This window comes from Lithobates pipiens, unplaced genomic scaffold, assembly GCF_037356315.1.
Source record: "Lithobates pipiens isolate NorthernLeopardFrog02 unplaced genomic scaffold, aLitPip1_a1.2 Scaffold_10, whole genome shotgun sequence".
Classification (NCBI taxonomy): Eukaryota; Metazoa; Chordata; class Amphibia; order Anura; family Ranidae; genus Lithobates; species Lithobates pipiens.
Window position 1 is genome coordinate 83,089,437 of NW_027507686.1, and position 19,954 is coordinate 83,109,390.

General features: G+C 42.0%; 1 protein-coding gene across 4 annotated transcripts in view; it reads right to left on the bottom strand.

Moving 5' to 3' along the window:
- Positions 1–19,719, bottom strand: part of LOC143933469 (uncharacterized) — a 44,861-nt gene extending 25,142 nt beyond the window's left edge. The window contains exons 1-3 of one of the 4 annotated variants that reach the window (XM_077456402.1): positions 19,577–19,719; positions 18,195–18,259; positions 17,617–17,650 (exon numbers count right to left, since the gene is read on the bottom strand). In XM_077456402.1, the coding sequence (XP_077312528.1) occupies positions 17,617–17,650; positions 18,195–18,203 (43 nt within the window). In that variant the 5' untranslated portion in view covers positions 18,204–18,259; positions 19,577–19,719. Of the gene's footprint in view, positions 1–17,616; positions 17,651–18,194; positions 18,260–18,768; positions 18,867–19,013; positions 19,090–19,203; positions 19,341–19,576 lie in introns of those variants that run through there. The other 3 variants (XM_077456378.1, XM_077456393.1, XM_077456385.1) reach the window with 3 other exon arrangements.
- Positions 19,720–19,954: the final 235 nt, after the last annotated feature.

Genomic DNA, 19,954 nt, shown 5'->3' on the forward strand with positions numbered 1-19,954 from the left:
TATAAAATATTCCATGGACTCAACATGCCTCTCAGTAAATAGCTTGGGGTGTCTACTTTCCAAAATTGGGTCATTTAGGGTTTTTTTTTGGCATTTTATGGCCTTTGAAACTGTGATAGGTAGTGAAATCAAAAATTGCACCCTTAGAAATCCTGAAGGCAGTGATTGGCTTTTGGGGTGCCGTAGGCGGCTAGGCTCCCAAAAAGTCCCACATATGTGGTATCCCCGTACTCAGGAGAAGCAGCAGAATATATTTTGGGGTGCAATTCCACATATAACTATGGCATGTGTGAGCAATATATCATTTAGTGACTTTTTGTAAACTTTTTATTTTTTTGTGTCATTATTCAATCACTTGGGACAAAAATAAATAAATATATATATTCAATGGGCTCAACATGCCTCTCAGCAATTTCCTTGGGGTGTCTACTTTCCAAAATGGGGTCTACTCTTACAAAAAGATTTCCCGTTTAAATGGCAGAAAGAGATGATTAAATATTTGGGCATTATGATTCCGAAGGATCTGAAGCAGATACAGGAACTTAATCACAATGTGATTATACGTAAAGTAATAAAACAACTACAAAAATATGAAAGATTAACACATTCATGGTTAGGGAGAATAAATATAGTAAAAATGGAAATATTACCAAAGATTTTATATGTATTCCAAACGTTACCTATTGCCCCATCTAAGAGGATAATGACAGATTTAAGGAAGGCTATAAATAGTTTTATATGGACAAAAAAAAACCTCCCGAATAAAGAGAGAAACACTAACTAGAACAAAAGAAAATGGAGGTTTGGCACTACCTGATTTTTTAAAATATATGCAAGCGGCATCACTGGTTAGAATTATAAATTGGCAACATGATAGTAAAAATAAACAATGGGTAATGCTGGAAGAGGATATTGCAGGTACACAGCTAAAATTCCTGCCATGGATAAGACTTGAATTAAGGGGAAAAAAAAGGAACTACCAATTTTCATGAGAGCTACTTTAAAAATATGGGATGCGGTGCTTAAAAAAGGAAAGCTATCCTCCAGGACTGGACCCTTGTCCCCACTGATGTCCAACCCAGAATTTAAGCCAGCAATGGAAAGCGTTAGCTACTTGAAATGGAACAAGATGGAGAATATAAGATTGGTCCAGATCCTGGTGGATGGAAAGATGCCTAGTATAAGTGATCTTGGATTAGAAATAAAAAAACATTGGTTACAATATCACCAACTAGAAACATTTATTGAAACAAATATAGGTTTAATAAATAGACCATTAACTAAATTTGAGCAGATAATATTGAAGGAGCAGAAATATAAGAATAAACTATCCAAAATATATGTATCACTGCTACCCACAGGAGATATTAGAGATTTAATAGGAATAAGAAAGTGGGAAGAAGAGTTAGGCTCGGTTCACACAGGGGGCGATGCGAGGCGACACGACTTGCCTCGCCGCGACCTCAGCGGCGACTTGCAAATGACTTCTGTATAGAAGTCAATGCAAGTCGCCCCGAGGTCGCCCAAAAGTAGTACAGGAACCTTTTTTCTAAGTCGGAGCGACTCGAGTCGCTCCTCTTAGAACGGTTCCGTAGACAAGTCGCCCCCGTTCTGTACTACGGAACCGTTCTAAGAGGAGCGACTCGAGTCGCTCCGACTTAGAAAAAAGGTTCCTGTACTACTTTTGGGCGACCTCGGGCGACTCGCATTGACTTCTATACAGAAGACATTTGCAAGTCGCCGCTGAGGTCGCGGCAGGTCGCGGCACGGCAAGTCGTGTCGCCTCGTGTCGCCCCCTGTGTGAACCGGCCCTTAGGAGAGATAATTACAGAAGAAGAATGGAAATTTTTTTTAGGAATAATACACAAAACCTCAACAGCATTAAAACATCAAGAACGAAATTATAAAGTAACAATGAGGTGGTACTGGAGTCCAGTGGCATTAAAAATAATTAATAAAGGTAATACAGATAAATGTTGGAGGTGTGGGACAGAAAGAGGGACAATGGAGCATATTTGGTTCAGTTGTAAGAAAGTAAAAAAACTTTTGGTTAAGGGTTTTTGAGATATACCAAAAAGGGACGGGAAAAAAACTGGTTCCAGGTGTGAAGATAGCATTATTCTCGCTTACGTCAGATACAGTGGACAGCATGAAAAAGGGGATAATACATCATATGACAACAGCAGCTAGAACAATAATAGCACGCAAATGGAAAGAAACAGTGAGCCCAACAATATGGGAATTGATATGTGAAATGAACGAAATATGCTTTATGGAAAAACAAATAAGAGAAGAAGGATATATAAATAATCAACTACCAATTGTATGGAAACAATGGGAAGAGTTTAGGTTCTCTATTGGACTGAAGGAATATTTATAATGGGGGGGAGGGGGAGGGAGAGAGAGAGGATTAGAGAGGGTAATAGGGGTATTAGAGGGGAGGAGGGGATTATTCATTTTTTTTTTCTCTTTTTTGTGTGTATGATGGGATGTTAGTAAATGTGTTATATATGAGAGGGTTTTATGTACGATGTTGTAAATGAACCAGTATGTATTATGACTAATTTTGAAAAAGAATAATAAAAAGGAAATTTGAAACAAAATGGGGTCATTTGGGGGGGGGGGGTTTGTACTGCCCTGCCATTTTAGCACCTCAAGAAATGAGATAGGCAGTCATAAATTAAAAGCTGTGTAAATTCCAGAAAATGTACTCTAGTTTGTAGACGCTATAACTTTTGCGCAAATCAATAAATATACGCTTATTGACTTTTTTTTACTAAAGACATGTGGCTGAATACATTTTGGCCTAAATGTATGACTAAAATTGAGTTTATTGGATTTTTCTTAGAACAAAAAGTAGAAAATATATATTTTTTTCAAAATTCTTTAGTCTTTTTCCTTTTATATCGTAAAAAATAAAAATCGCAGAGGCAATCAAATACCATCAAAAGAAAGCTCTATTTGTGGGAAGAAAAGGACGCAAATTTCATTTGTGTACAACATTGCATGACCGCGCAATTACCAGTTAAAGCAGTGCAGTGCGAAATTGTAAAAAGACCTCTGGTCCTTATGCTAATAGTCTGCAGGAGATCTGCAAAAAATGAAATAGATGTTAATATACTGCAGGAGATCTAATGGAAATAAATAGTAATCTCCAAAAAAGAAAAATGAAATTGATTCTAACAGTCTGCAGGAGATCTGCAAAAAAAGAAGTGAAATGGCTGTTAATAGTCTACAGGAGATCTGCTAAAAAAAGAAATAGATGCTAATAGTCTGCAGGAAATCTGGTGAGAAAACAAAATAGATACTAATAGTCTGCAGGAGATCTGCAAAAAAAATGAAATAGAAAAATGAAAAATCTCCAAAAAAATGTAATTGATTCTAACAGTCTGCAGGAGATCTGCAAAAAAATTAAAAAAAAATAGTGAAATGGCTGTTAATAGTCTACAGGAGATCTGCTAAAAAAAGAAATAGATACTAATAGTCTGCAGGAGATCTGCAAAAAATTTAAATAGATACTAATAGTCTGCAGGAGATCTTATGGAAACAAATAGTAATCTGCAAAAGAAATGAAAAATGAAATAGATAGTATCTATATTCTATTCTATTGTTTTTCTAGTCTATTCTCTATTTCCATTCTAATCTTTTCTATTCAAATTCATTCTATATGAAATTCGAATGTCGTATAAAAATAATAATAATAATAGTAATAATAATAAAAAAAAAAATATATATAAATATATATATATATAAACCATCTTCCGAAATTCACATTCAACTTTAAAGTGGTTGTAAACCCATGGGAAAAAAAAAAGCAACCTGCAAGGCAAAGGCATAATGAGCTAGTATGCATAGCATACTAGCTCATTATGAATAACTTACCCGAGAACAAAGCCCCCCAAGCGGTCCTCCGTCTTTATGTCTGCCGCTGCCATGGATCCCGGAGTGACTTCAATTTGCCGGAGCAGCGATGACGTCACTCCCGTGTATGCGCACGGGAGCCGACACTCGCGGCATATCGCAGTGATCTGTGGCCTGCCCAGTGCGCCTGCGTGCCGCTGTCTATGGCGCATGTGCCGTAGACAGCGGTGGCTGTCTTTTTGTAAATATCTCCTAAACCAGGGATATGCAATTAGCGGACCTCCAGCTGTTGCAGAACTACAAGTCCCATAAGTCATTGCACGACTCTGACAGCCACAAGCATGACAACCAGAGGCAGAGGCATGATGGGAGTTGTAGTTTTGCAACAGCTGGAGGTCCGCTAATTGCATATCCCTGTCCTAAACCATATAGGTTTAGGAGATATTTCTTGGACCTACAGGTAAGCCTTAATCTAGGCTTACCTGTAGGTCAAAGTGGTTTGTAAGGGTTTACAACCACTTTAATAGAAGAGATTTTAATAGAATATAAAACAATAGACTAGAAAACAATAGAACAGAATAGAATAAAATATAATATATTCTAGTCTGTTCTATTGTTTTTCTAGTCTATTCTCTATTTCTCTTCTAATCTTTTATATTCAAATTCTAATTCATTCTATACGAAATTCGAATGTCGGAAAGAAATATATATATATTATAAAACCACCATCTTCCAAAATTCGAATTTAGTATATAATGATTTCGATTTTAATAGAAAAGATTTTAATAGAATATAAAAGAATAGACTAGAAAAACAATAGAACAGAATAAAATATAATATATTCTATTCTGTTCTGTTCTATAGTTTTTCTAGTCTATTTTCTATTTTATTATAATCTTTTCTATCCAAATTTAAAATTCATTAATTAAATATTTGAATTCATACTATTTGAAATTTAAATTTATTCTATTTGAAATTTGAATTTCAGAAGATGGTTGAATATTCTTTCTATTTTATTCTATTAAATTATATTTTTTTTCTAATCTTTTCTATTTGAATTAGAAATTTTGGAAGTTACTTATATACATCTGTCACATCAACTTCTCATACTTGCAGTGTACCAGTGCAAAGAAACACACACATCTTATTTCATTTATATTTATCACATCAATGAAGTTGTCAGCATGCCTGATTGAAGAAATCACGGATGTCGATCGCAAGGCAAGTACATATGCTGTATGTCATTGTCCACTTGCCACGTCACCTGCCACAAGTTGTGTATTGTCCACTTGCCATGACACCTGTCACGAGTGCCACGTGACCTGCCACAAGTGCCACGTGACCAAGTTGTGGATTGTCCACTTGCCACGTCACCTGCCACAAGTTGGTTCCTAGCACCAAGTGACCCTGAGATATGGACAATATGTCAAGTACTTTTCTGCAGAAGAGAATGACATTTTGCGACCCGACTTTGGGGCCATGTATCTCGGGGGCACTTATAGCTAGGAACCCCAAATTTGGTATGCAAGCACAGTCGAACTAGCACTACAAAATCTCCAAATTTGGGGTTTCTAGCTCCAAGTGACCCCGAGTTACGGGGCCTCAAATTCTGATCACAAAATGTCAAGCACTTTTCTGCAGCAGAGAATGACATTTTGCGACCCAACTTTGGGGCCCCGTAATTCGGGGTCACTTGGAGCTAGAGACCCTAAATTTGGAGATGATGTAGTGCTAGTTCTACTGTGTTTGCATACCAAGTTATAGTTATAAGTGGCTCCGAGATACGTGGGGCAGCTAACAGGGGTTCCAATGCTATTACGAACAGCATTGGAGAGAGGGGTCATCCTTGCCTCGTCCCATTAAATAGTTCGAGGGGAGGGGAAAAATTTCCATTAACGCTAATTTTAGCCATTGGGTGTTGATAAAAAGTAGTTATCCAGCACATCATCCTTTCCCCCACACCCAGATGTCTTAAGCCTCGTGCACACTATCAGATTTTCTGACGGGAAATGTGTGATGACAAGGTAGACAAATAAAGAATTGCTCCAGCGCTCCTGAAGGCTTTATTGATATACAATGATAGAACTTTTTGCAGGGAAAAAAAAGGGGGGAGGGGAAAAATTATTATGGAAGATGATAGTGCGTGTCCCATGGTACAGGAGATACAGAGGCTGCGGACATGGTGCAGGAGATGCAGAGGCTGCAGGCATGGTACAGAGCACCCCTCAGTACAGACCCCCCTCAGTACAGACCACCCCCTCCATCAGTATAGACCTCCCTCATTAGTATAGACACCCCCCTCAGTATAGACACCGCCTTTCATTGCAGACCCCCCATCAGTATAGACACCCCCTCAGTGCAGACCCCCATCAGTACAGACCCCCTATCAGTATAGACACTCCCCCTCAGTGCAGAGCCCCCATCAGTATGGGCACCCATCTCTCCTCCCATAAGCTCCCCCCTGCATATGCCCACCTACATACTATATAGTAAAGTGTACAGACTTCAGAACAACACAGACAGATATACACAGTATAAAGTGCTGTGTGTCCCTAGGCTCCTCTTCCTTCTGTGTGGATGTAAAAAGAGAGGAGGGGAGGCAGCATTGGTCAACTCCCCTGAGGGAGATAGCTGGCGAGACCAGCGAGTTTAGGGCAGCGGGTGGTGTTAGCGGTGAAGCTACCCACGGATGTGACACCCGTGCTGTGTACACTTTACTATATATAGTATGTAGGTAGGGTGAGGGCATGTGGCCTGATACAGTTCAGGGGGGCACTCTCTCATCCCCCCTCTTTTCCTGCTGCCTGCCAGGGACCATCCACCTTGTTATCAGGGACCATCGTGAGTACAGGGATGGTGGAGAAATTGGGAAACTTCAGCAGGTGTCAAGCCAGGGACCCAGCCAGTGGAGGCGACACTTGCAGAGCAGCCTTGGGTATAAAGGTAGGGACAGAGCAGGCCAGTGGGGTGATGCTTGAGAAGTATCTTGGATGCAAAGCCAGGGACCCAGCAGGGATTGCGGGAGTGACGCTTGAGGAAGATATTGAGCGAGAAGGTTGGAAGAGCTCAGGAGATCCAGTGGCAGTGGATCAGCATTTCTAATGATAGAGACTGGGAGCTCAGTTGAGTGAATATCTACAATAGGAGGTTGTAGAGGAAGTGAAGAGTTAATTGTGACCTTTGTTAGGAACTGTTCAAACATGTTGCAATAGGTGTCTACACATGCAGATGTTGTGTCCGGCTGGGTGGCTTTCCTTGCATGGCTGTCTACCTATAGAAGTCTCGGAGTCTGCCAATTAGCAATGCAACACAGTTCTGTTTAAAAGACACAGTCCCACAGTTCTGTTTAAAAGACAATAAATCTCTTTGCATTAAAGAAGTGTCTGGCGCCCATGACTCTACCTTCCATTACACCCATCATGCCTCGCAACCCACTCTGCATAGAAGGATGTCAGCTATCCCTCTGGAGTTTCTCATTAGATCAAAGGGGACGAGGGACTTGGCTGCAAGTTCAAGGGGAAACTCTGAGAACCCCGATGTAAAAGGTTAACTCTTTTGTAAAGGGCAATGCTTCAGACCCTGATGTATGTGGGAACTCTGATTTAAGAGGGGGGGGGGGGGGGGCTCTGGGCTAGCTTTTTGCACTGTCAGTGATTATTTTTGTGTTAAATTAGTAAATTTCACTTCGGGAGGTTGGCAATAAGCAGAATCCGAACTGAGGAAAGATGGGGAAAAAAGGTGTATGTATAGGTGCTGTATATGTAACATTAATAATAAACTAGTCTCTTTTCACAAAAAAATATTTTGGCTGCGCATTGCAAAGAAAAACTATCCCAAGAGCCGATTGCCACATATGTGCGACTGGCTCCAGCAGTGCCATATATGATAGCTCCCAGCTGTCCCTGATTTCGAGGGATTGTCCCTCTTTCAGAACAAAGTCTCTCTGTCCCTCATTCATCCTCATTTGTCCCTCATTTTAATCTGATCTATATAGGTGTATATAAAAATGTCTATGTATATAAAATGCACTACTTATCAAAAAGTGTTTCCCAGTGCTAAATCTTTCATTTGATTTCTAAATTGCTGCATTTGTAAATTTAAACAGCCAGTATAAAGGAATAGTGGGTTTAACTTGTGGGTTTAACTAATAATTTTTTTGTACAATTCTCTTTTAAGGTGGTGTGGCGGGGGTGTGTTCTAAGCCTACATACTTTTACAAACAGGTGTCCCTCATTCCCATCTCAGAAAGTTGGGAGGTATGATGTATGGTGCCTGTAATGCCGTGTACACACAATTGGACTATCCGGCAGACTGAGTCCGGCGGACAAACCACTGGACTTTGCAGCGGAGGTCCGTCTGACTTTCCGAACGAGCAGACCTGCCCACACATGACCGGACTTTTCTGGTGGACAATCCGCCGGACTATGGCGGGAGTCCACCAGTATACTTTTGAAGTTAATGGACTTGCCCATACATGGAGGAAAGTCCGTCCATTTTAAACGCGGCTCCAGGTAGACGGGACTAGCGAAGGAAGTCAATGTCGCCGCCTCCATCGGCAAGATTGACACGTCGCTAGCCCCATCACCTGGTATGGACTTAAAGGGGAAGTCTGATATGGACTTTTTGGGGGACCCCCACACTGTTTTATCTGCGTAGGGCTTCCCCTTCAAGTCCATACCAGGTGACGGGGCTAGCGATGTGTCAATCTCGCCGATGGAGGCAGCGACATTGACTTCCTTCGCTAGTCCCATCTACCTGGAGCCACGTTCAAAATGAACTCACTTTTCTCTGTGTGTGGGCAAGTCCGTTCATTTCAAAAGTCCGGCGGACTAGCACACAGACGGGCGGATGGTCCGCCAGACTGCCGGGTCTGGCGGACAATTTCGAGTCAAAAATTCTTTCCAAGTCCACCGAACTTTTGGGGAAAAAAAAAGTCAACCGGAGCCCACAGACGGGTGGATTTTCTGGCGGACTCTGGTCCGCCAGACCAAGTCCGCCGGATAGTCCGATCGTGTGTACGGGGCATAATTATGACTAGCACCATCTCTAACATGGCTACCTGGCAGCACAAGATAGTGAAAAGAAATGAAATTCCTGCGAGCCTCAATCAACCCAATGCGTGATTGACACCACTACTCAGCTGCAGACGTCTCATAAACTCGTGCAAATGGCAGAAAATAGTAAGTTATATGCTGTGCTTATATGTGCTGCACAATAGAGGTATATACCATAGTGCATATTTAAAAAATAGACACATAGTATTATTGTGACATAAGTGCCATAAAAATATAAGTAATGTGATAATGACAATATACTGTATAAATGTAAATCAAAACAATATTAACAATAAAGTGCTCCTGTGCATCCAAGTGGTCTGAAATACTAATAATGTACAGTGGGCTATGAAGGGCATCTATAATCCCATTTTAAATAAATTCCAGAAAGTGCTTTTGTGCCAAACGCCAAACAGATCTTAGTCAAAAAATATTTGCTTAAAAATCAATAATGTGAAAGCTGAAAAACGTGCTAAAGTGAATATGCGTGATATCCAGTTATAACACTGCTGACATGCTTATACATCCATGAGTGCTGTGGATCATGCATTGGTGCTCATACTCCGGTGACCCCCTAGGTAATGAATGCTCACCTTAGAGCGTGTGACTTAGCAATTATGCTCAGTCAGTACATGCTTTTGAACCACCCCTGGCTTCTATACTGGTAACGGGATCCTGGGCTTCCAATCCAGTATCACGGAAATTTATGGGGAATAAAAAGCCTTGATGGTGTGATATAGTTTAAAAAAGTTTTATTAAACAATTAAATACACTCCCCCAATGGGGTACTCACATAGGCCAGGTGCGCCAGTCACCACTCTATGTAAAGTGTAAAAAATACCGTCTGGTTTTGATTTGCTTTTACATTAAAGTGGAAGTAAACTCTCATAATTTGCTTTTACCTATAGGTAAGCCTATAATAAGGCTTATCTATAGGTTGTGTAAATATCTTCTAAATATGCACCGTCCAGGAGATATTTAGAGAGCATGCAGCCAGTGACATCACTGGCGCATGCGCTCTGAAGGAAAAGCCACCGGTGCCATTTCCTCAGAGCCCCATGCCGTTCATGCCAGCTCCTGCAGGCATGTGTAGGATTGACGTCATCACGTCTCCTGCCAGTCACAGAGCCAGAGTCTGCAAACTCGGAAGCAAGACCGGTGAAGATGAGAGCGCCTGCAGGGCTGACATCTCGGCGATGGAGGAGCTTCCTTTTAAGGTAAGTTTAACATAATGTGCTAGTATGAGATGCATGCTAGCACATTATGCCTTTACCTTGCAGGTACAGAAAAAATAAAAAAATAATTGTCCAGCAGTTTACAACCGCTTTTAGAAAGCTCCTAAAACTCTTTAGGTAGTTGTTGCAATATTTGCTTGCCATCCCAGACATCCTCAGATTCTGCAGAGGGTGTCAAGTAGACTTGTGCACAATCGAAAATTTTGTTTAGTTTCAGTTCGTTGTCATTTGTAAAATACATAATTTAGTTTGGTTATATTCGTTATGTTACGTTAATACATTTTCGGATAATTCGTTATTATTCGTATCATGTTGATATTCCTTATACTGAATCTCGAATCATGTCGAATTCATTTGTTATAGGCGCTATAATTTCGTTCGTATTCGTTGAAATTCTATATTTATGTATGTATATACATTTGTGATAATGATTCGTAAAGTCGTTTGTTTATTGAATCTTTTAACACACACAATGACAATATCTCTTCTCCTCAGCTCAAATACAATACAACACCCTTTTAACTCAGTTCTAAGGAATGCACGTTGCCAGTAATCCATCCTCCGGCACAAAATGAATCAGCTGATTGGACTAGAAGATTTACTTTGAGCTGACCTTTTGTTTCATTAGATCTTTAACTGGTTGCTGACCACTGGCAGTCAAATGACGGCCAGGCGGCGCACCTATTGTGGCGGGAGGCCGTCATATGACGGCCTCCTGTTTAAACAGGGAATGCGTGCGATCGTGCACGCACATCCCTGTTTCATCGGTGGCGGCGTGTCACGGAGACACCGCTCGCCACCGAAGGGGGTGAACAGCCATTGGTTATGGCTGTTTACCACGTGATCACAGATGGTCACACCCCCACTGTGCACGGCGCATGCGCGCGATCGCGCTGCGCTTGCACGTCGGTGGCGGCGTGTTCCCCGGGAACACTGCTCGTCACTGACACTGGTAAACAGCCATTGGCCGGCTGTTTACCCATGTGATCGGCTGTGATCCTTTCACAGCCGATCACTATAATGTAAACAAACCGCCGTAACGAGATGTTACCGGGTTCTCCTCCTCACACACCAATCGTGTGCGAGGAGGAGATTGCGGTAACATCTCGTTACTGCCCACAGTGTACACCAATCACACTGATTGCCCCCCCCCATAAAGAGGACCTGTCACCACCCTTCACAGTACCTGTCAATCACAGTCCATCAGAGTACCTGTCACAGCCCATCAGAGTACCCGAGTACCTGTCCCAGTCCATCTGAGTACCCGAGTACCTGTCCCAGTTCACCTGAGTACCTGTCCCAGCCCATAAGAGTACCCGAGTACCTGTCATGGCACATCAGAGTACCCGAGTACCTGTCACAGCCCATCAGAGTACCTGTCATGGCCCATCAGAGTACCCGAGTACCTGTCACGGTCCATCAGGGTATCCGAGTACCTGTCACGGTCAATCAGGGTACCCGAGTGTCTGTCACGGTCCATCAGGGTACCCGAGTACCTGTCGCGGTCCATCAGAGTACCCGAGTACCTGTCAGGGTCCATCATGGTACCTGAGTATCTGTCACGGTCCATCAGAGTACTGAGTATCTGTCACGGTCCATCAGAGTACCTGAGTATCTGTCACAGTCCATCAGAGTACCCGAGTACCTGTCACGGCCCATCAAAGTACCCGAGTACCTGTCACGGTTCATCCGAGTACCCGGGTACCTGTCACAGCCCATCAGAGTACCCGAGTACCTGTCACAGCCCATCTGAGTACCCGAGTACCTGTCACAGCCCATCTGAGTACCCGAGTACCTGTCACAGCCCATCTGAGTACCCGAGTACCTGTCACAGTTCATCTGAGTACCCGAGTACCTGTCACAGTTAATCTTAGTACCTGAGTACCTATCACAGTCCATATGAGTACCTGTCACCGCCCTTCAGAGTACCCAAATACCAGTCCCCAAGCCATCAGAGTACCTGTCACCAGGCCATCAGAGTACCCGAGTACCTGTCACCAGGCCATCAGAGTACCCGAGTACCTGTCACCAGGCCATCAGAGTACCCAAGTACCTGTCACTAGCCCATCAGAGTACCCGAGTATCTGTCACCAGCCCATCAGAGTACCGAGTACCTATTTGCAGCCCATGTCTCATAGAATATACGTTGGGGTGTTTGCTTTCCAAAATGGGGTCATTTTGTGGGTAATTTCACTGCCCTGGTGGTCCAGGACCTTCAAAAGTGTGATAGGTAGGAATGAAATGAGATGTGTCATTTATGCTCCTAGAATGCCTGAAGGTACTACTTCAATGTTCGGCCTCTGTATGTGGCCAGGCTGTGTAAAAGTCCTACACATGTGGTATCACCATACTCGGGAGGAGTAGCAGAATGTGTTTTGGGTTGTAATTTTTGCTATATACATGCTATGTGTTAGAAATATCTTATAAATTGACAATTTTGTGTAAAAAAAAAATGCGTTTACATTTTTTTCCACATATTCCAAAAACTTTAGACGTGATTTCCCTTTGGGAGTATCTCAGAATAAATTAAATTTTTTCCACAGCGGATGCCCAAAATCTGACTTGTATTTTAGTGTAGACTTCTGGGAAAATCAGTGAGCTAATCATACAAGCAGGAAATTATATTTCTAGGGGGTGTTCTGTACACCATCTTTGTACAGAATGCCTCCAGGTAGCCTATATTATATTGCATTTTACAGAAAATTACAGTGCTGCAGATTGAAAAGGAAAGGTAATTTAAAATAGCATTCAATTACAATATGACTTGTAACAGTGTAACAGTTGGATACAAATATATATATATATATATATATATATAGCTATTTTTTTTCTACAAGAAAGTGGAGACTCTTAATACCTTCAAGATGAAGTGCTCAACTAAGATGAGCCAGGCTTGTGAGTCCATTAAAAAAAGTTTGTCCAGATCTTTCCCTTTTCCTTTTTATTTGTAGCAGCTTTGGTAAAGCATTAGTAGACTGGGGGATGCTCCCAGAGTCCTTTTTGAACTATTGTGAATTGCAGACAGTTACCGTATATACTCGAGTATAAGCCGAGATTTTCAGCCTCTTTTTTGAGGCTGAAAGTGCCCCCTCGGCTTATACTCGAGTCACCGCTGTCTGACTGCTCGATCAGCGTATCGAGCAGACAGACAGCGGACATTCTAAAATTCAAAAGCCGCGCCTCCGCCTCCGCCTTCGCCTGTGATAGGCGGAACACTGAATTTCCCAGCAGTCAGTGTTCCGCCTATCACGGACATCCGCTCATCCTCGTACTACCGACGAGGATGAGAGGATGTCCGTGATAGGCGGAACACAGGCTGCTGGGAAATTCAGTGTTCCGCCTATCACAGGCGAAGGCGGAGGCGCGGCTTTTGAATTTTAGAATGGCCGCCGAGAAGAGCGGCGATCCTGGAAGGACGGAGGAGGCTCGGGACGACGGCTCGGGACGGCGGCTCGGGACGGCGGCTCGGGACGGCGGCTCGGGACGGCGGCTCGGGACGGAGGCTCGGGACGGAGGCTCGGGACGGCGGCTCGGGACGGAGGCTCGGGACACAGGCTCGGGACACAGGCTCGGGACACAGGTAGGCTGGACACACACACACACAAGGCTGCACGGACACACACACACAAGGCTGCACGGACACACACACACAGGGATGGATGGATGGACACACACACACAGGGATGGATGGATGGATGGACACACACACAGGGATGGATGGATGGATGGACACACACACAGGGATGGATGGATGGACGGACACACACACAGGGATGGATGGATGGACGGACACACACACAGGGATGGACGGACACACAGGGATGGACAGCCATGTCTCACCCTCGGCTTATACACGAGTCAATAAGTTTTCCAGTTTTTTTGGGGGTAAATTGGGGGCCTCGGCTTATATTCGGGTCGGCCTATACTCGAGTATATACGGTATGCGGTCTCTGTAAATGTTGTTATCAATGATTAAGGCCACACTTCTGTCTCCCAGTCACAACTGTGATAAAAGGTCCCAGGCTGCCTGTGTAGGTACTTTAAATGGGGCCTAGCCATTATGTAATATCACACAGCAGCTTTGCCAACCACATACGACTCTGACAAATGGCTCATACTTGCATGATAAACATCTCACACACGTGCAGATGAAAATAAGGCAAAGTGGATGGACCATCAACACAGCTGCAATATGGATGCAGGGCATGGCCAGGTAGAGGTCTCCTAGCATGTCCAGTCCCATCTCCTCCTGAGCACTGTGCAATTAACTACCTTCACTCCCAATTGTTCAGCGAAGGATTTGCACAGCAGCACAGAAAACACTTCCACTGGTCCTAGGCATAATCCAAAAAAGATCCCACAGAGCCTAGGGGAATTTAACCCTAAAAATGTAGTGGACAGCCACTGAACCACTAGAGAGGATAAACCCCATAACCTTCCAGATTAGAAAAGAAAAATTAAAAGTGGATAACTGATTATAACAATTTTTTTTGTTAAAAATAACAAACATGTTATATGTCCCTGCTCTGTACAGTGGTTTTGCACAGAGAAGCCCAGATCCTCCTTTTTCACAGGTCCTTCTTCAGTGCTGTTGGCCCCTCCCTCTTGTTGAGTGCTTCCACAGCAAGCAGCTTGCTATGGGGGGCATCTGAGCTAAGCCACAGCTCCGTGTCCATCCAGACATGGAGCAGTGGCCTGGCCCCACTCCCTCTCTCTGGCTCACTGACTGATTGACAGCAAGCGGGAGCCAATGGTGCTTCGCTGCGGTCTAAGCCAATGAGGATAGAGTAGCCGAGTCTCCCATGCAACATCGCTGGATCGAGATGGAGCTCAGATAAGTATTAGGGGGGCTGCTACATGCAGAAGGTTTTCTATCTTAATGCATAGAATGCATTAAGCTAAAAAAAACTTCTGCCTTTTCAACTACATTTACCCAGGATTTCATTATTACCGCTTAACCCCTCAACGATCAGCGCACACCGATATACATCCATTTTTTGAAGAGGGATATCTCGGTAACGGCAGTACCTGCTGCTACAACCGAGATATCCATCTCTTCAGGCGCCGGTCGTGTGTGCGATAACGGTGGTCTCCGTGGTGGGTTCACAGCGAGATCACCGCTATCGGCGATGGGAGAGGTGCCACCTCCTTCTTCCGCTCTCCTGCGCCCTCTGCCGCTTACCGGAGCCGCCGGTAGCGGCGGAGGCGATCGGGTCCTATCGATGGCTGGGTATGGAGACTAGTGAGGCTAAGATGGACCCCACTCGTCTCTATACCATAGGAGGGCGGAAGCGGCGTCAAAACGTCACTTCCGCCCATACCTCTTAAAGGTATATTTTTTTCAATGTCATTTTTTCAAATGACATTTTTTTTATTTATTTTTTATTGCATTTAAGTTCAAATATGAGATCTGAGGACTTTTTGACCCCAGATCTCATATTTAAGAGGACCTGTCATGCTTTTTTCTATTACAAGGGATGTTTACATTCCTTGTAATATGAATAAAAGTAATCAATTTTTTTTATTTTTTTTAAAACAGTGTAAAAATAAATAAAATCAATTAAAATAAATAAGAAAAGTAAAAAAAGGTTTTTAAAAACACCCCATCCCAACGAGCTCACGCGCAGAAGCGAGCGCATACATGAGTAGCACCCGCATATGAAATTGGTAGTCAAACCACACATGTGAGGTATCGCCGCGATTGGTAGAGTGAGAGCAATAATTCTAGTCCTAGACCTCCTCTGTAACGCAAAAAATGCAACATGTATAATTTTTCAAATGTTGCTTATGGAGATTTTTGAGGCTAAAAGTTTGACGCCATTCCACGAGCGGGCGCAATTTTGAAACGTGACATGTTGGGTATCAATTTATTCGGCGTAACATTATCTTTCACAATTTAAAAAAAGATTGGGCTCATTTTACTGTTGTCTTGTTTTTTTATTCAAAAAAGTGAATTTTTTTCCCAAAAAAGTGCACTTGTAAGACCGCTGCGCAAATACGGTGTGAAAAAAAGTATTGCAATAACCACCATTTTATTCTCTAGGGTGTTAGAAAAAAAACAATATCAAATGTTTGGGGGTTCTAAGTAATTTTCTAGCAAAAAAAAACTGTTTTAAACAAGTGGTTAACATCACAAGGATAATTTTAAATATTGACGATAGTGTACCTTTATTAACCTGCTTTGAAATATAATGGATTACTGTATTTCCATTATCCAATACGATTGTTCAGTTGATAAAATTCTATACATAGTCTCATCTTAAGTTACACCATACCAAATTATGGATAATACATTATGATATGATATACCACTAATGACACATTTGCAATTTAAACCAACATTTTATAAACTAAAACCTACATATTTGGGCCCAATAATGTATGTTTTAAGATTGAATATGTTAATATATATGAGATCATACAGCCGTAGCCTAGGCACAGTTACATTCATTTTTACAAAGTTTTCAATTTTTTTCAAATTTGTTAAAGATGCTGATAAATTCATATTTTATACAACCATCTCTCCAATGAGTAGGGGGACATGACAGCAATAAAAGCACTTTTGTAAGTACTAGGTTTTTTAATGCTGTGTTTCTGTTGGGGTGATATCACCAGCTCTCGCCATCAAGAACGCAAATAGTAAAAAAAAAAATATATGAGCCCGATTTGATTCTTCCCTACTCTGTATAAAACAAATATGTTTTGTAGGAAACCCAGACTGAAGCTGTAATCTAATGAATTATAACACAATATAGCTTTGATTACTTTTCTTCCTTTTTTGGTAAGAGAGCAATAAGTGACTGCAGGATGTGTACGACTCTGGTCCACAAATGTAGTTCTAGGCGCCTTAAAGATAGTTAATGTACAAAATATGTATTTTAGATGATTTTAGAAGTGCACAATTTATATATATATATATATATATATATATATATATATATATATATATATATATATATATATATATATATATATACACACACACACACACACACATATACATATGGCATTATATTGAGGTGGTTATACCAGGATCATAGTTACATATTACATAGTTACATAGTAGGTGAGGTTGAAAAAAAGACACACGTCCATCAAGTCCAACCTATGTGTGTGATTATATGTCAGTATTACATTATATATCCCTGTATGCTGTGGTCATTCAAGTGCTTATCTTATCTTATACCTATAGTTGGGTTTTATATAGTATTATGATTTTAAATGTACTAGCAGGCAATACAATTTTCTATGTTTGACATGGTGTTGGGGGCCATTTAGAGTAAGATACCCTTTGAGAATCCTAATTCTATGTATGACAGCATAGTGGGCCATTCAAAGGATAACCTGTGAAAATGCACACATACAATGGATAGTAAAGTGGTAACAGCAGAAATGATTGTTTACTATCATGCAGAACTGGTGAGCAGATGATCATTAATGACTGCAAAATAAGATCATTTACTTACCAGTGAATAGGTCTGGCTTGCAACATTCTTTGTTCTAAAATGAAAATATAAGATGTTAGAGTCAGATATAGACATAAAAGAGTTGTGGCTTCTCAGTAATTGTTACCTGTTGCATTCCACCTCTGCATATGTCTAATATTTCAGCTTATTATCTCATTGTCTATTGTGCAAATATGTGAGTGTTCACAGTGCAAGTGCCTAGGCACGTGTGTACAAGCTATCATTTACTTCTATGTTGAAGGGAGGTAGTAATTACTACACAGGGAGGGTGTTGTATGAAGCACATCTAGTGGTCACAGTACACACCTCTGGCCCACGCTGGCTGGGTGTGCATTACAAGCTGCATTCTTCCCAAACACAATAGCGTTATAATGCATGCGCTAACGACCCTCTGAAAACTGGGTGTCGATATAGGTCTATAAAGAAACAAGTATTCACTTATGTCCATTTGCAACAATTCTCTAACTAACAACCTAGTAGCTACGGCAAAAGAAAGATCCTAATAAAATATGTTGTAAAGTCATTTGTGAGCTCCTGCTCCTGTCAGATTTCTACCCCAGAGGCCTTCAGTTTCTTACCCCTGCCATTGAAGCTGATGTGTAGAGGCTTCTTATGGAATCTGCTGGTAGGAATAATACATAACCTAGGGAACAAGATACATGAATGTAAACTTGTGTTCAGGAAAATACAGACAGCTGTACAAATGTATAATGGATATGAATAGAAGCAGAAAATCAGTACAGAATTGCAAAATTTCATGCTGATGTGGAAACCTGAAGAAAAAAGGGACAAAATCAAGAGTGTAATGAATGAGTCGTGTCCTGTGGGAGGACAAATGAACAGAGATAGCACCCTCTGACTCATTCCGCCACCTGTAGAATGTCTATGTTCTACAAGCCATTTAAAAATTGATCTCCCCTGCAATACTGCTTTTCTTCCTCTACGTCTGCTTCTGTCTCCTTGTCTATATGGTCTGTAGTGCCTCACATCATCTCCCTGTTACGTTCAGCCACCCTCATTCCCTTTCTGTCTCATTCCTCTCCTCCTTGTGTGATTTCTGAAGGTGTCAGTCCTGCCCTATGCTTGCCCTAACAAGCAGTTCTCTCCCTCCCTCCCTGCAGAATCCCATTCCCACCAGCCTCCCTCTCCCACCCCTGGAATCGAAGTATCTTTGAGAGCGTTGAAATGTCTTCTTCCCATAGCAACAGCAGAGAATATGAGCTGAACAGTGGAGCTACACCTCCTTCCCTCTCAATATTTCACCCTCCCTCTATAGGAGCCTTTCTTTTACTCTATCAATCTATTTATCTATCTACCCCTGTTCTCTAACCACCCTCTTGCCTTTGTCTGCAGAAGTACCTTCCCTTTGTGCAGTGCAGTTATAAAAATATACGCACTGAGTTTTTCTAATCTTTCTCCCCTGCATTTTAGCGTTCTTTCTGTGACCCTCGCTTTTTCAACCTGTTACTTCAAAAAGCTCTATGAATTGAAACGTCACTGACTGATGGGGGCTGATTGTAGTCCTACAGGCTCTACGCTCAGTCAACACGCTGCATGTAAAATAAGGGTTGGACTTCAAGAACTCACCTTAACCATTTAGTCGTAAAAATGTCATCTTATGTACTAAAGTGTGCAGTAGCTTCTCACATGCGTTCCCTTTTTTTAGCCTCCTCTTCTTGTGTGATTGCAAAAATCAGTTACACAATTCTAAATCAACATTTCCTGCAGAAACATTAACCCTTACGATACAGCAAAATTCCAATGTTATGTGTAATACGGCATAAAAACAATCACTCTCGGTTCAGGAACTGCAGAAAATGACAGTCTAGGAGTGTTATCTAAAACTGATTTGGCACAATATGAACCCTTCATACGTACATCAGAGCCGTTTTAAGAATTGGAAAATCACAAAAGCCCTAAAGGGGGGGGGGGGGGTTGGGAAACCCTGATGGTGTCCTACCTTAAATGTTTGGCATCCTTGAATTATTGTCAATAGTTCATTAGGATTGAGTTGTCATGAGAGCAGATAGTGTGGGATCCCTTGGGGCTTACAGTAACCAGCAGCTGATTTTCACTAAAGATCCTAGCGGTGGAGATGGGTTACCCTGCATACTGGTGCCAGATCATGACCCTCAGGTTCACTATGCTCAGTGTGCGGAGACTAAACTGTGTAAACAGTTGTGAAAGTGATGCGGGAGAACAGGAGAGTCAGCAATGGGCAGCAATGATAACACGATATAGCAAACAGGCCAAAGCTCAGGGTAGGTGTCAAAGCAAAGGTTGGTACACAGGAAATTGCTGGTGGCAGTAAAAGAAATAGCGCCTCATTTTTTGCATC